The sequence below is a fragment of the Lycorma delicatula genome, chromosome 6, assembly GCF_047948215.1.
Source record: "Lycorma delicatula isolate Av1 chromosome 6, ASM4794821v1, whole genome shotgun sequence".
Classification (NCBI taxonomy): Eukaryota; Metazoa; Arthropoda; class Insecta; order Hemiptera; family Fulgoridae; genus Lycorma; species Lycorma delicatula.
Window position 1 is genome coordinate 79,382,627 of NC_134460.1, and position 15,270 is coordinate 79,397,896.

The 15,270-nt window shown below is 29.3% G+C and overlaps 1 protein-coding gene across 3 annotated transcripts in view; it reads left to right on the top strand.

Annotated features, from left to right (window-relative positions):
- Window positions 1–11,206, top strand: part of LOC142325958 (galectin-8-like) — a 74,834-nt gene extending 63,628 nt beyond the window's left edge. For all 3 annotated transcript variants that reach the window (XM_075367933.1, XM_075367932.1, XM_075367930.1), the window contains one exon: window positions 1,887–11,206. In XM_075367933.1, the coding sequence (XP_075224048.1) occupies window positions 1,887–2,226 (340 nt within the window). In that variant the 3' untranslated portion in view covers window positions 2,227–11,206. The remainder of the gene's footprint in view (window positions 1–1,886) is intronic.
- Window positions 11,207–15,270: the final 4,064 nt, after the last annotated feature.

Consider the following 15,270-nt stretch of genomic DNA (forward strand, 5'->3'; position numbering starts at 1 on the left):
GTGTTGAAACCTGTATTTTTTGATATCCAAAATACTTGTTCTACTTCTATCAATTATAATATTCAGGTTGCATGTGCAAATGAAGTAAGGTATTGCTGAAGTCTTTCTGTTTTTGCAGATTTTTAAAGTTCTGCCAATTGTCTTGAAAGTATTTTAGTTAGTTTGTAAATGTACTCTGACAGTATATGTTATATTTTCTTTACATTTCTCTTAGTTTTGCTCCCTTTCTGTCTGTGTGTGCACATGCAGTATAAAATGCTAACTTTTAAAGGTAGGAAGCAGCCCTTAGGAGTGCAGTGTAAAAAGGACAAAAGAATCTAAACTATCATATATAATAGAATAATTGTAATTTATTCTTTACTACTTTTCTTCATTTACAAAAAGTAAAGGTAGAATTTTGCCTGATGTAGCTCAACAGAATGCAAATATTAAAAAAAGAAAATTGCAATGAGTATAAAATTGTGTTTATTATAAATTTATATCTGATTAAAATTGAATGTTGATTGATTAAAGACAGGTGTCTGCAAGAATCTCTCCAGGGCATCATAACCTAGAGAGCTATTGTATAATAATAACCTGTAAATATATTGCTGTAGCTGTATCTCTTAAATGAGGTTTCAGAGATTTTCAACCGTATGATTTCACTAACTTTCAATGAGTTAGAGGTTCCAAGACTTCTACGCACTTTTATAGAAGTAAGTTCCTCACCTCTGAATGTAATTGTATTGCTATTTCACCGAGGTTGTACATTTGATCCTGCTAAGATACTTCCTGAGGTCACAGTATCCTATAAAGAGACCCTGAGTGCATACTTATTTGTTTTCTCTGATGTCAGTAAAGCACATAGAACAAGCAATCATTACTTAACCCAGAGCAATTCAAAATATTATGCTATTTGATATGCTCTGATTGTAATACTATCATTATTACCTTCATTAGTACTATATTTGACTCGTGGAACATTGCCATTACCTTATTAGGTAATAGAGACTATCTTCCTATTCATATGTCATTGAGCTCCAGGACAAAGTTTAATGATACTTGCCTATTGGATTATCAATTGAGAAATTAACTTCAATATATACTTGGCATGTTTACTAAGAAACATTTGAATTATCCCTTGTTATTGTCAATGTTTCTTTTTTTTTAATAACATATTTTTTTAGGTGGGGACTGTTCCTACGTAGTTTTCAGGTACAATAAACACTATTCTCAGGATGATGCAATTATTCAACTTCAGCTGAATCATCACATTAAGCAAAGCCACTCCACTAATGAGCAACTGATTGTATAAGGGCTGTGGCCTGGCTTGGAATCATTTGTTATGTGTTATGGGGAGGTGCAAGTTAGCCTTCAGCAAATCAGGGGAAGATATGGAATGACCCAGAAGTTATTTGTCTTCATACTTTTTCTGAGTGATGAGTACTACTATTACTGCTACTCCCTGCTGCATTAATTCAAATTACAGTTCATACAGTAAATATTATGCAATTATCTCCGTGTAACTGGCTGTTAACAGCCACCTGCAGTAGCAGAAACTAAGGTCAGTGTTTGGGTAATACAAATGGCCTGCCATGTAGCTCAGCTCCATGTTTTCTGAACTCAGTTCTCTGCATAGGCCAGGGCTCCAGGCAAATTGGAATTAATTCTTCCCATAAAACCTTTATCTTATCGTAAATATGTACTGCAGTTTGGTTGCAGTGAATGGATGTTTATGCAAAATCCAGTTCTTACCAGGAGATAAACAATCAGGTTTAAACAGGATACATACATCAGGTTATTAATAAAATATTTGTCATTTTTATTTTTAATCATTTTATTATAATTAACTATCATTATGTTTTTATTTTTAATGGATGGTTTTTATATTTTTTTGTTTTGTACAGATTTTACATAAATCTACAACAAGGGGATAAAATATGGCCTCATCCCATAGTAAATTTTCATATTAATACAAGATTTAAAGAAATGACATGCACCAGTCGCTCCATTTTAGCAAATGCTTGGATCGGTGAAGGTTGGGGTAAAGAAGAATTTGCTTCTGTAGATTGTTTTTTTTTACCTGGTCATTTATTTAAAATTCAGATCTTTTGTACCACTGATGCATTCCATGTTTATCATAATGATCAGCCTACTGTTATGTTTAAACATAGAACTGATTTTACTAAAATTAATACTATTTATATTGTAGGTGATATTTCATTATCATATATCTCATTCCATTAGCGATATGATTTATTGCTAGTCAATCTGGTCTTGAATAATAGCTACATTCTTGAAGATCAATTTGTGATCACATGAAGTAGTTATTATACAAAGTAATTATTTGGAAGGAAATTCAACTTTTTATTATATCTACAAAATAATTGGTTCATTGAACAAATTATCCTGTCACCAAGAAGTGTCCTGTAAAATCAAAATCCAGACTTTCAAAATTTGAGTAAATTTATTGCAAAAGAAATTAATGTATTTCAGCATGCAATTAATTTTTTATACAATTCCTTTAATTTTTCCTCTATTTTACAAAGTAAAATCATAATCATTCTCACAAGTTTGTAATTAATAAACTAAAAACAAATTAATATGGAGCCGAATATAGTACATTTTGGTCTTAAACCTGGATACTGTTTTATGGAAAAAAGGAAAATGGATATAGAAAATTTTTTACGGAATTATTGCTTTTTCCCAAAATTAAAAACTGTAGTGGAATTACTACAAAATTTATTTTATGTTGAAAATAATAGAAATTTATAATAATTATTAAAAATTAAAAAAACAGTTAATTAGGTTGGCAGTTATTTTACAGTTTTAAAATAGAAATTAAACATGAAACATTAAATTTTATACAATGCTGTTAATACCAGTAATGAATTACTTACATATGTAATGCAAAGAATACTATTATTTATGTTTTCACATTATTATTTTAAAAATATAATATAATACATATTTTTTAAAGTTCATTGAAAAAAAACCAGTTTATTTATTATAAAGGTGCAATTTGAAAGTATATATAAACAAAAATTAAAAATTATCTTCTTTGTAATAATCATTATTTTCAACATCTGCATTATTTGGATTATTTGCTCACAAGGAAATTTTTGTAGAAAGAGTGACTTTCACAGTTAATTCTAATCTTTTTCAAAAGATCCTTAACATCTTCTATTTTTGCTGCTTATATGTGATTGGATTTTTTTACTTGGGGCAATTGCAATATAATTTTAGAAATATTCTTATTTTTTGCTTTCAAAAGACTGTGGTTTCCTTTCTTTCAGTGTAAAATTGCTGTACTGTTATAGCTAAAGGTTTTTTGTAATCAAACTGGATAACTTTGGCATCTAATATATTAAATCCCTTTTAATTTTTTAAATACGGTTTTACTGATTCTTTCCAATTTTGGATGACTTCACGGGCTGAATGAAATGTTCCAATCGATGACAATATGTGATTATATTCCTCTGGTTCTTATTTGCTGTTTCTTTCGAAATTGATTTTCTACAATCCTATAAGCTGTATCTGCAGGTAATTAAGAATGACCATGCACTGGGATTGTCCACTCTAAATTAATTTTGTTTAGCTTCTTTGACTAGCATAAAAACCATTGAGAAAAAGTTAATACATGTTTGAAAATTTATTTTATTTTTAATACTATTTATTAACAAAGTTATGGAATGTTATAATCCTTTTACTGAGAAAAAAAGATGGTTGCATTCCTATCTAGGGAAAAACAGTATAGTTTTATGTATAATTTTTCTAATCCCTACAAATTTCCTTCCAAGTAATTACAACTCACAACAATATTGCTTGAAAATATAAGATTATCGGTAATGTAAAACTCGATTTTTTTTTTAGATATAACATGGCTTTTCTTTAGTGATATCTATTACAGTCACATATAAATTCTTCAATTTTTTTTTAGTAAATCTTTAAAGAATCTTGATGATGATGATTGCAGTGATAGTTATATTTGTTATGAAATGTATGTAGTTTATGTAATATTATTCACATTAATTGGCCTAACATCAGTCTGAAGTAAGAAGAAACTTAATGTTTTAATGAGGAAAGTGAAAAAGTTAAAATAAAAAAAAGTAAACTAAGAATGAAGATATAAAAGTAAGACCTGTTAAAAGCTTTATGGTTATTTACTATTAAGGATAAGCATACTACAATTAGGATAGAACTACCTGCCTAGGTAGTTTTAGACTATAATTATCTGACTCTGTTAGTGTATTGGAGGTATATCATTAATATGCAAAGTTGCATAATTATGGTTTATGGCAGGAACAAGGTGGTATATTATCAGGTTAGGAAGTGTTTCTTGTTTAATGAGGTTGATTTTTCATAATATGGTATGTTTGCAGCTACAGTAAGTACAGATTAATGTTATTGCACTGTAATTATATATGAATGAAGTATACAGTATGTATAATTAAGTAAATATTACTTAGTAAATATTTTATTTTATGTTTTTGTTATTATTTTAATTTGGTTTGGTATTTAAGAAATATGTAGCCAATATGATTATATTTTTTTATACATATTTATTTTTTTACAAAATAAAATTTTTTATTATTAGTTGTTGCTTTCAGAACATTATAAAAAGAAACTTTTGAATTTTGCTCAAAGATAAGAGCAAATTAAAACTGTTCATAATCTTCCTTGTGTTACCTTCTTATGAGTGCAAAGAAATAAGTAAGTATGTGCCAAGATTGTTACAAACTATTAAAAGGGACAAAAACTTTCTTAACAAGGTCATTAATATTGATGAGAACAGTTGTTTTGTACATGATCCAGAAAAAAATACTGGAAAGGGTCAGTGAATATTCAAATGTACAAAAAAACTGATTTTTCAGAAATTAAGTATAGTAAGAAGTGTATGATGATTCACTTACATATGTCTGATAGTCTATTGGTGGTTCTCCCATGCCACGCGATTTTGGTGTTGTAACTCATTTATCTGTGCGTTTGTTGTTTGTTTTCAAGTGTCTACATAATTAATTAAAAAAATTAATTATGTTATAAATGTGTGTAATTATTAATATTACATTATTTATTGACATTAAACATCTTAATTGTGTTTATTAAAAGATTTTACTGTTTATTTAATTCTAAACTCTCCAAAATGTAGGAGAGAATACTGTGGTTCTAAACTGATAAAAAATCGGTATTATTAACATTTAATGAACTAGAAATTTTAATTGTATTTCTTTGTAGATACTGTTTAAAATGGCCACCTTGCTTACTACAAATTTAGTATAATCTTCAGTGTAATTGATACATAGGTATTATTTATTCCTATTAATAAGATTGCACTCAATAAGTCCAAATTTGTTAGTTTAGATGATTACACAGGTCAACAATCGAAAAGTTGTTTGAAAACTAATAACTGATTCATATAGATTTTTGTGTGCTGGTTTCACAAAAAATAGTCAAAAAATTCCATCACATACCATTTTTTCACTAAATTGGTTTTTGTATATTCTCAAAATTGTTAATCAATATATTTTATTTATAAATTGTTGAATAAAAAATTAGATCTGTGTTAATTTTTTTGGTTCTTGATTATTAGTTTGGTTATATGGAATGAATAATATAAGTAGTGTTCATAATTTTGGTTTGATACAGTAAGATGAGTGACTAATAAGATGGTATATTATGATTAATTAGAGTGACTATGTGAGTCATTTTTGTCAAGCTATTAGCTAACATGATGACTCGCTCATTTCTACTCTCCTACAGAAATAAAAATAAATCAGTTGCAATTAGAACATTGTTTTGAAAGACTAGTTTTGCTAGTGTTAAACCTTCTACAGTGTTTTAGTTTTCTTCCATTTTTTGAAGTTATTTTATTTTTGTTGTCCTTGTGTTTTTATATTTCAAAATAGCTTCAAGGGATTGTGTTAATTCACCTAATAACTTCTTTTACATTTTTGGGGGGTTGTGAAGAAGAAACAGCAAAGAAATTTTATAGACTTCGTTAAAAAAGTATACTACGCCTACTTTGGGGTAAAACTCGGCGACCAAGATAAAATTAGGGCCATTCATACATTTTGTTCTACTTGTGTGGAAGAGTTACGCAAATGGACAAAAGATAAGAAAAAGTCTTTTTGGTTTGGAGTACCAATTATCTGGAGTACCAAAATCACAGTGATGATTGGTACTTTGTTTTTGTTATGTACAAGGGTTCAATCTAAAAAATAAGAAAGAAATTGTTATCCAAATTGTTATTCAGCAATATGCCCTGTACCTCACAGCCCTGGTGTACTTGTACCTTCAGTTCCAGAAAAATTGGAAGATATAGTAAACAACTCTAAAACAGAGTCGCAGGATGTTGATGTTGATTTTATTATTGGTAGTTCCAAACCACAACTTTTTTCACAGCATGAACTGAATGACTTGGTCAGAGATTTAAGTCTTCCTAAAAATCCAGCAGAACTTTTAGGATTTAGATTAAAAGAAAAAACTTACTGGCCCCTGGCACTTCTTTTTCATGGTACAGAAACAGGGAAAAAAGTCTTTACTTTGTACTCTTCTGAAGATGTAAGATTAATTTATTGTAAAAATGTTCCTGGTGTAATGGAGCACTTGAACATAAAGTATGATGTGAATGAATGAAGGCTGTTTATTGGCTTGTCCAAAAGAATCCTCAAAGGTGTTATTTTTCATAATAGCAACAAATATGCTTCAGTGCCGATCGAACACTCTGTGTATCTGAAAGAATGCTATGAGAGTTTAGAAATAGTTCTGTCTAAACTGAAATATTGTGATCGTGATTGGATAATATATGGTGACCTAAAAGTAATTTCTTTGCTTCTTGGGCAGCAGGGAGGATACACAAAATATCCCCCTGCTTCTTGTGTGAATGGCACAGACAGGACAAGAAGAACATTGACTCAGAAAAGAATGACCACATAAGGTATTATTAGAACCTGGGAGCAAAAATATAATATAGAAAAGTTTGATCCACAGGAAGTCCTCCTACCTCCACTTCACATCAAATTAGGATTGATGAAACAATATGAAAAGGCTCTATCTAAAGAAAGAGAGTGTTTTTAATAGATAGGCCATAAGTTTCCAGAACTGTCATACATGTCATACTGTTTTACAGTATGACAACTGTCATACATGTTTTTTATGCCTTTACTTTTTTCATGTTTTTGATATTACTTTATTACATATCCATCAGCTTACTGTCCATTTATATTTTTTCTATATCTGCATGTCCCAAGCTTGTATTGCTTATGGTCAAGCTGAAATCCCAAACATATAAAAGAAAGCATTTTTTTCATGGCCAGATATTCATAAACATTTTAAAAATGACGTCTTTCAAACCAAAGTTGAGGTTATTAAAAAGAAGCATGAAAAGCATTTTAAGAAGTCATAAAAAAATTTCTTGGGAACAATAAGGACCCGAATTTCAAGTATATAGTGGAAAGCATGCTAATGAAATTCCAAGACTTGGGTTGTTCGATGATGAGCTTGGAAGTACATTTTCTGCATTCTCATATTGATTATTTTCCCGAAAATCTTGGTGCTGTAAGTGAAGAACAGGGTGAAAGATTTCACAAAGATATAAAGGAAATGGAACGCAGATATCAGGGAAGGTGGAATGTAAACATGAATGCAAACTACTGTTGGTGCATCCATAGAGATCACAAGCTGACAACAACAGAAAATGTGACCTGAGAAGCATTGAAAAGAAAAGAAAAAGGCAGTACACATCTTTGTATAGGTAAGAAAATATACAAAAATTGTTTCTTTAAGTCCTATTATTTTTTTTATAAATAAAAGTTTTCAATGAGGAATACATGTACAATATGCCTTTTTTCTGTTTTATTTTTTTAGTGTTATGAAAAATTCTTACATGATAGAAAAAAAACGTTGGCCATATTTGAAATCAGTACACAAGATAACATAAAAATTAGTTATCAGATTACAAATAACTTCAAATTCCTTAATTTTGTTGACCTATGTTATTTTGCAATTTTTTTGGCTGTACTTTTATTGTTTTGCATTATTTATTTTATTATTGGTAAATAATGTTTAAGCAATTAAAAATGATAATTAACAAAATTTACTTTAGGTAAGGTTTTAATTCATTTTAGGAAGTTTTGATAATAAAAAGAAAAAAGATAATTATTTTAGTATAAGGAACTAATATTCACCACCAAATATAACAATCACTTGTGTTTTCACAATTGCATTTTGTTCAGGTGTGCTAAAAGTCACATTAAGTTTTTAAAATTAATTGATGGTAATAAAAATAAGTTTTCAGCCCTACATTAGTGTGAATTATTTTTCTTTATTTTCATTTATAAATGCATTGCTGAAGTATGTCAGTATGCTCAAGGAAGTCTGTATATATATTTTTCTGCATTCAAAGCTCTGAAGGTAATTTTCAGTTAAAATATTTAATCTATTAGTCATACATGTTTTTTATGCCTATTGATATTACTTTATTACATATCCATCAGCTTTCTGTCTATTTATATTTTTTTTATACTCTGCATGTCCCAAGCTTGTATTGCTTACGGTCAAGCTGAAATCACAAACATATAAAAGAATTTGTCGCTTATTCCATTATGTAGTTACAGATTAATTGCAGTTTAATGTTTGATGTTATGTCAGGTGATAATGTTTTCGAGTTTGGAACCTTTATCAGTGTATTTTTAGTGCATAGTTTTTGTAAAGCAATTTTGTATCTGGAACTTGCCTATGTGCTGGTGCTGTACGATACTTCAGCGATAGTCATATTTGTGTCTAGGAGTATGTATTGGGATGGTAACTGCCATTATGTTTTTATATTTGATGTTTAACAATGGTTTAAGCGAATAAAGTAAAGCTGTTTGTTGTTACGTACTAAAATATGTTTCTCTGTTAATCATTGGCTAGAGTGGTTTTAGAATGTAAGTGGTTTTAGTTTTAAGTCATTACTGTGCCTGAATTTTATTATAATTCAGTTAGAAAAAAGTGCCTTTTATGATAGAAGATAGTTTGTGATTTTCGGGACTGAAATATTGTGCACCCTCCTACTAATATTCCTTAGGTGAAACTTAATATGATAATGGGAATTTCTTTTTGTGAATTCTTATGCTTCATACAGGCACTCCACAGTGACAGTTTGTGCACAGTACCACTACATTTTATACTGAAAACAGTAGAATCCCATTAATTCAAATTTTATGGAATTATAGCTGGGTTCTTGATGAATTAAAAACTCATTAACATGTCAAGATATTAATTTTTGTTTTGTGGTGAACAAAGAACTATCACACACAATAAAAACAAAAGAAATTATATACTTTATTATAATTCTAGGTGAAATTAATTTGAAGTAATTGTATGAAAAGGTGATGCCATTTTTCTTAAGTATAATGTCTACATGTTTTTTTGGTAATTTGAATTTGTTTGATAATGAGTTAATCTTTTCTTTATTATAGTTCATTTTTATTTTTCAATAGTAAGTCAAGTATGAATAGACAGATTTTGAATTTTAAGGATTCTGCTGCATTCATTATGCTGTAATTGTGTATTATTTAGCATATAATAGACTGTTTTGTGATATGAATACTATTATGATGACTTTTAATTGCTCATGCACTTTTTAATTGATTATTTATATTTATCATATTATATATTTCAGCCTCGCTTCTTTTTTGATATGCAATTTGTGTATTCAGGCTGCTGCGTGCTCTAGTAAGTGTGAATAGTTTGATTGTCATTTTTTTTGTGTATAATTTGTCCAAGTGAATTAATTATTAGGTTGTTATCTGAGTACTTTGATTACTAAAGAAATAAACAGAATAATGAAAATTAGTCTACATAATTTGTGGAAAAGGGATTATATAAGAATTGCAATCCAACACTAATGTAGGGATTAAATGTGGTTTTGGTGAATCTATTTCATTGAGCCAAGGCCAAATTTCTCTTTCTTATTATAATCAAATTTGATTGTCATCTGGGTAAGGAAAAAAATTGTGAATGTTGTCTCCTGTAGACAAGGATATCAAAATAGTATACCTTGTTATTGTTGCTCAGGATTCTTAACACAGAAAGAAGAGTAGTTTTTACATAAGTGCTGATATGAATTATCTTAAGGTTAAAACTCCTTCCTTTTGACCTTTGTGTTATTTTATATTTAACATTGTGAAGCAGTGCTGTTAATTAAATTCCAGTGATTAATTAATTTATTTTTATTTATCATATGGCATATGCTGGTTCCAAAATAGAAATACTGTGTCCGAAATATTAAAACTAAACATTCAAATAATTGTAATAGGTATGTACATACAGTATTTACACAGGTATAATTTCAAACTTCACCATAGCTACAAATAACATCCAGTTTTTCAGCCATTTGACTGCAAGTGGGGTAGCATGATATACATCTTGTGGATCTTCCTTGTTTGCTTGTTATGGGCAGTATTTAATTAAATGTTGAACAGTTTGGACATCCTCCAACAGATGTTTCTTGTTCAACAGTTTGGCTGACCATACCTGCTGTAGGTGACATACCCATTTGTTCATAAGGTAATTATATCTACCATGCCCAGTTCATATGAGATTAAATCTGCATAACAACTGACTTGGCAGACTAAAGCCCAGCACTTGTGCTTGGACTGCCTCTATCCATTGGCAGGTGTAGTTTTCATCCCACAGAACTAGTGTTGTTAATAGTTATTAAAATCCTCCTCTGTAAGATTTTAGACCACCTCCCATGCAGATTTCTAAGATTTCAAGCATCGATTAGTTATTCCACTAACAGTCATGTTGAATGGTGCCACTGCATTGGTAATCTTTTCCAAGAGTAGTATGAGGGCATTCGAGCACCTGAAATGTGGCCATTTTTCAACAGTGTCGCCCATACATTCAGTTTCGTTATAGCTCCATAAAGTGTAATGTGAGTTAAAATCATCCAATATAATGTGGGAGTGGTTGGGGAGAGGAAGATCTTGATTATGATTATTAATATCAATAGTTACCGTCTGAACATCTCTGTAGGTATAAGAAGAATGAAAGTTACAATTGGTGAAAGATATTTTCGAGGTAAGTTGCTACACCGTAATTATGATGGATTGCTCTGACTATATTATATCTCAGAATCCCACCTCTTTGTACAAGATCTTCATCACTACCAGTATGTGTTTCTTATAACAATCACAACAATGTTTTGTTCTTTTGCTAAGTTTGTTAGCCTCCTAACAAACTACTAATATCTTCAACATACAGTTGTACACTTATTGAATGTCCTAGACTTTTCCTTTTTTTTGTTTTCTGATTAGCCTCCGGAACAACCATAAGGTATTACTTCAGAGGATGAATGAGGATGATATGTATGAATGTAAATGAAGTGTAGTCATGTATAGTCTCAGGTCAGCCATTAATGAATTGTATGATTAATTGAAACCCAACCACCAAAGAACACCAGTATCCACAATGTATTCAAATCTAGTATTCAAATCTGAATAAAACTGCCTTTACCAGGATTTGAACCTTAGAACTTTTGACTTATTGTGCTAGACTGTAGCCTTGAGAAGGGTTGTTGTTGATTTGGTCATGGTGTTGTACATTGTAGATCGAGAACCTTGTTTCCAAGTAATCAATCACCACTGTTGAGTAGACTTCTAGTCTACTCAACATGTGCTGTCCAGGGACAGCACATGGAGGTAGTCTACACTTCATCTCCCAATTCCTTGATAAAATTCGTGATTAATTAGAGCATTCAAGTCCAAATTAAAATAACTATATCTCTGTTTGTGTTTGAGTTTGAATTTGTATGTGTCCATAACAGCTAACTGGTGATTATGATAAATACACTGGTAAATTCAGTAGTTAAGATTTTGTTGTGTCTTGTAGGTTAAATATAAAGACTTATTAATTGTAATCAAAAGTTAAACAAATATAAACAAAAAATTAACCACCCTTCTTCATACTGACCAAAAAAAAATAAAAATTATTTACAAATACTCATATGCATTTAGCTTTATTTGGATTGTTGTTTATAATAATAATTACTAGGCAATTTAATTGAAATAATTATAGGAAGTGAGTTAAATTACTTTATGGTGGATTGTTAGCTTCTAAGTCTTTAATCTGGAAATACTGGTCAGGTATGGCATTTTTCATAACACTACAAATTTTCATTCTCATAGGACAAAATAACCAAAGCAGTTGGTGCCTGTCGCCTCAAAAAAAAAAAAAATTGATGTAATTTTCTTGTGTTAGTTGTCTCCACTTCCACTACATTCCCACTAGTGCATTGGTCTAGTGGTGAACGCGTCTTCCCAAATCAGCTGATTTGGTTTCGAGAATTCCAGCATTCAAGTCCTAGTAAAGGCAGTTATTTTTATATGGATTTACTAGATTGTGGATACCAGTGCTCTTTGGTGGTTGAGTTTCAATTAACCACACATCTCAGGAATGGTTAAACGGAAACTGTACAAGATTACACTTCATTTACAATCGTACATATTATCCTCTGAAGTAATACCTGAACGGTAACTCCCGGAGGCTAAACAGAAAAAAGTTCAGGTATGAATTTAATCCTTCAAACATAAAAAGTTTATCTTTTGAATTACTCAGTATGACAAAAAATAAATGAGGAGGATAGATGAAAAATACACCTGCTATATTTAAGGGAAATTGAGGGGGAGATAGGATGTCTCACGGTAAATTTTCAAATAGGATATCAATACCCTTGAATGATATGATGACATTTACAGATGCATAAAACTGAACAAAAAATGCATTAAAAGAACAGATTGAATATATTATGTGATTATATACTAAAGGAATTTCCTAATCTATTAGGATCAAGGCTGGTGTTATAACAATACTATATTGGTAACTGCACTGAGGATGAAATTGAATAATTAGCTTTAAAAAGTTTGAAAGCTTTGTAAGGTTCTATGCAAATCCAATTATCATAAAATTAAAAATTTAATTGCCTTAATTTTAATGGATTATCAATTTTCATAGTGCTTTGCCATAACAAACTGCTAAAAATGGGAGTTGTTATTGATTATAACCATAGTATTTTGCTATTTGATATGTTTTTCACATTAAACATTTTTTAAATTTAACATTCTGTAATTGTATGTTATTTTTGTAAATCTTATTTGAACTGATGGAAGAGAAAACTAATGAATATGTTAAAGAAAATTGATATGTAAAATTGTATGTTATGTCTACCAATATAGAATAAAACTCAGCATTATTCTGATGTAACATATTTTGTGACATTAACACTGTGGTACCGCCTACTATTATTTTGAGTGCAATTGCAACTTTTACTGTGATTTAACATATCATTCACGACATCTGGCAGCAATTAATTAGCATCTAGTGTAGATGTCAGTTAATTGATGATTGAAAGTTTCAGTCATATCTTATTTCATAAAATTTTGTATTCATTTTATACTTTAAAACACACCATATAAGTTTAATCCTTCTTGTTATAAAGGAAGTTAATTATTATAGATCATTATTATAGTTTATTATTATAGATCTATAATTAAAATTTTATTTGAGAATTATTGTTCAGCACATAAATTACTAATTATAATATGCCTAACTCTTATAATATGCAGTTAATGATGTCAAATATTGAAGCCTAGTCACTGCAGTGTTAAAAAAAATAATAATTGAATGAATGATGTAACTGGAGAAATATTATGACACTACTAGACATAGTGCAAGTTAGAGGGTGCGAGTAATGAAACATATGGTACTGGTATAGACATAATATTTTATTTTGCAGTAGCATATTTAGAATTTTTCTGTGGTCCAATATTCGATTACAGCTTTAGAATATGTTAAAGTTAATAATTGTATATGTAGATACAGTGATAAACATTCAAAAAGGGATCAGTCCATGAAATCATTTATTATCCACAATTTGATAAATAATATAATAATAGCAAATTCTCTTGAGACATTAAACTATGTCATCTTATAATCTGATGGGTCCAGAGCACCTAAAATGTCTTCTTATGCCTTCTAAATTAAGAAATCTTTGATTATTTGTTGTAGTCATGTTTTAAGGCTTTTTGGAAAAGATGTATTTGTTCAGTGTTGGGTTTAATTTGTAAAGTTTCTTTCAGTGGACTATTTAAATTATCCATTCATGTATGATTGTTGCTTGGTGAGGTATAAATAAACTAAAATTGTAAAATATAAATATCAAAGCAAAGTTGTCATTTCCTATCTAGTTTCTTCTTCTGGTTAAAAACTCAACATTAACAGTTTAAAAAAATATTAGTTTTTTGTAAACAAAATCTTTCAATTTAATTTTAAATAAATTTATTAAAAATAGAAACTTAGTGTAGTAAAATCTTTGCTCATTATCCAAAGTATTATGCTGTGTAGTAGCCAAACTAGTTATGTTGTCAATTTAATATGAGTGAACTTGTTCTACTATTACCTTTTATTTAGGAATAAATGGTTATTTTTTCTAAAAGTAGCAGATTTATAAATATAAATGCTTGGGAAAGTCAGAGTTTCTAATTTACCTAACACTGGTCTTAATGGATTACATGTATGGTATTGAAATTAAACAAAAATCAGGGAGTCAATTTGTGTGTCCTGAAAACATTTTTGGACAGTTTTTGTGAATCACAGTAAGAGTATACATAGGTATAAAATAGTTTAATAATGATGATATCAGATTGCAAATAAAATCATTTTGATCTAGTCATAAAAATTTATCATCTAGAAAACACCAAGAGTTTTGGGTCTGTATATGCAAAGGTACAATTTTGTTACATTGCTTCCTAAGAAATGGTAGTGACTTAGTGGGTTTGTCACAAGTAATCTTTGGTTCAAGTTAATTACTAAAATTTTATTTTACAAAAAAAAATGTTTATTTTAGCATGTAAACATTTGTAGTATTTTATAAACATTTTGTATTTTATAAAAAAAAAACCCTAATTTCCAACCTCTGGTGCTCAGAAAAAAATGAAAATTTTTTTTGGTGGCCTTATCACTGATTGCTTACTTTATATTTTTTAAAATTGCATTCTGGCAGAGATTTTATATAAATAAAAAAAATATATATATATATATATATATATTTTTATTTTTTAACAGTTTTTATTTTTTAACCTTTACGCACACAATCCATGATAAAGCAAAAGTATCCCTGCCTCTGATCCAGTTGGTAGGTTTTGTATTGCGGTCACCTTGCATTTTTCTTTTACTAGAAACATTTCTTACTGCATTCTTCCATTCAAGTTTCAAGTGTATGTGTTAAATTATTTCACTGCATTTTAT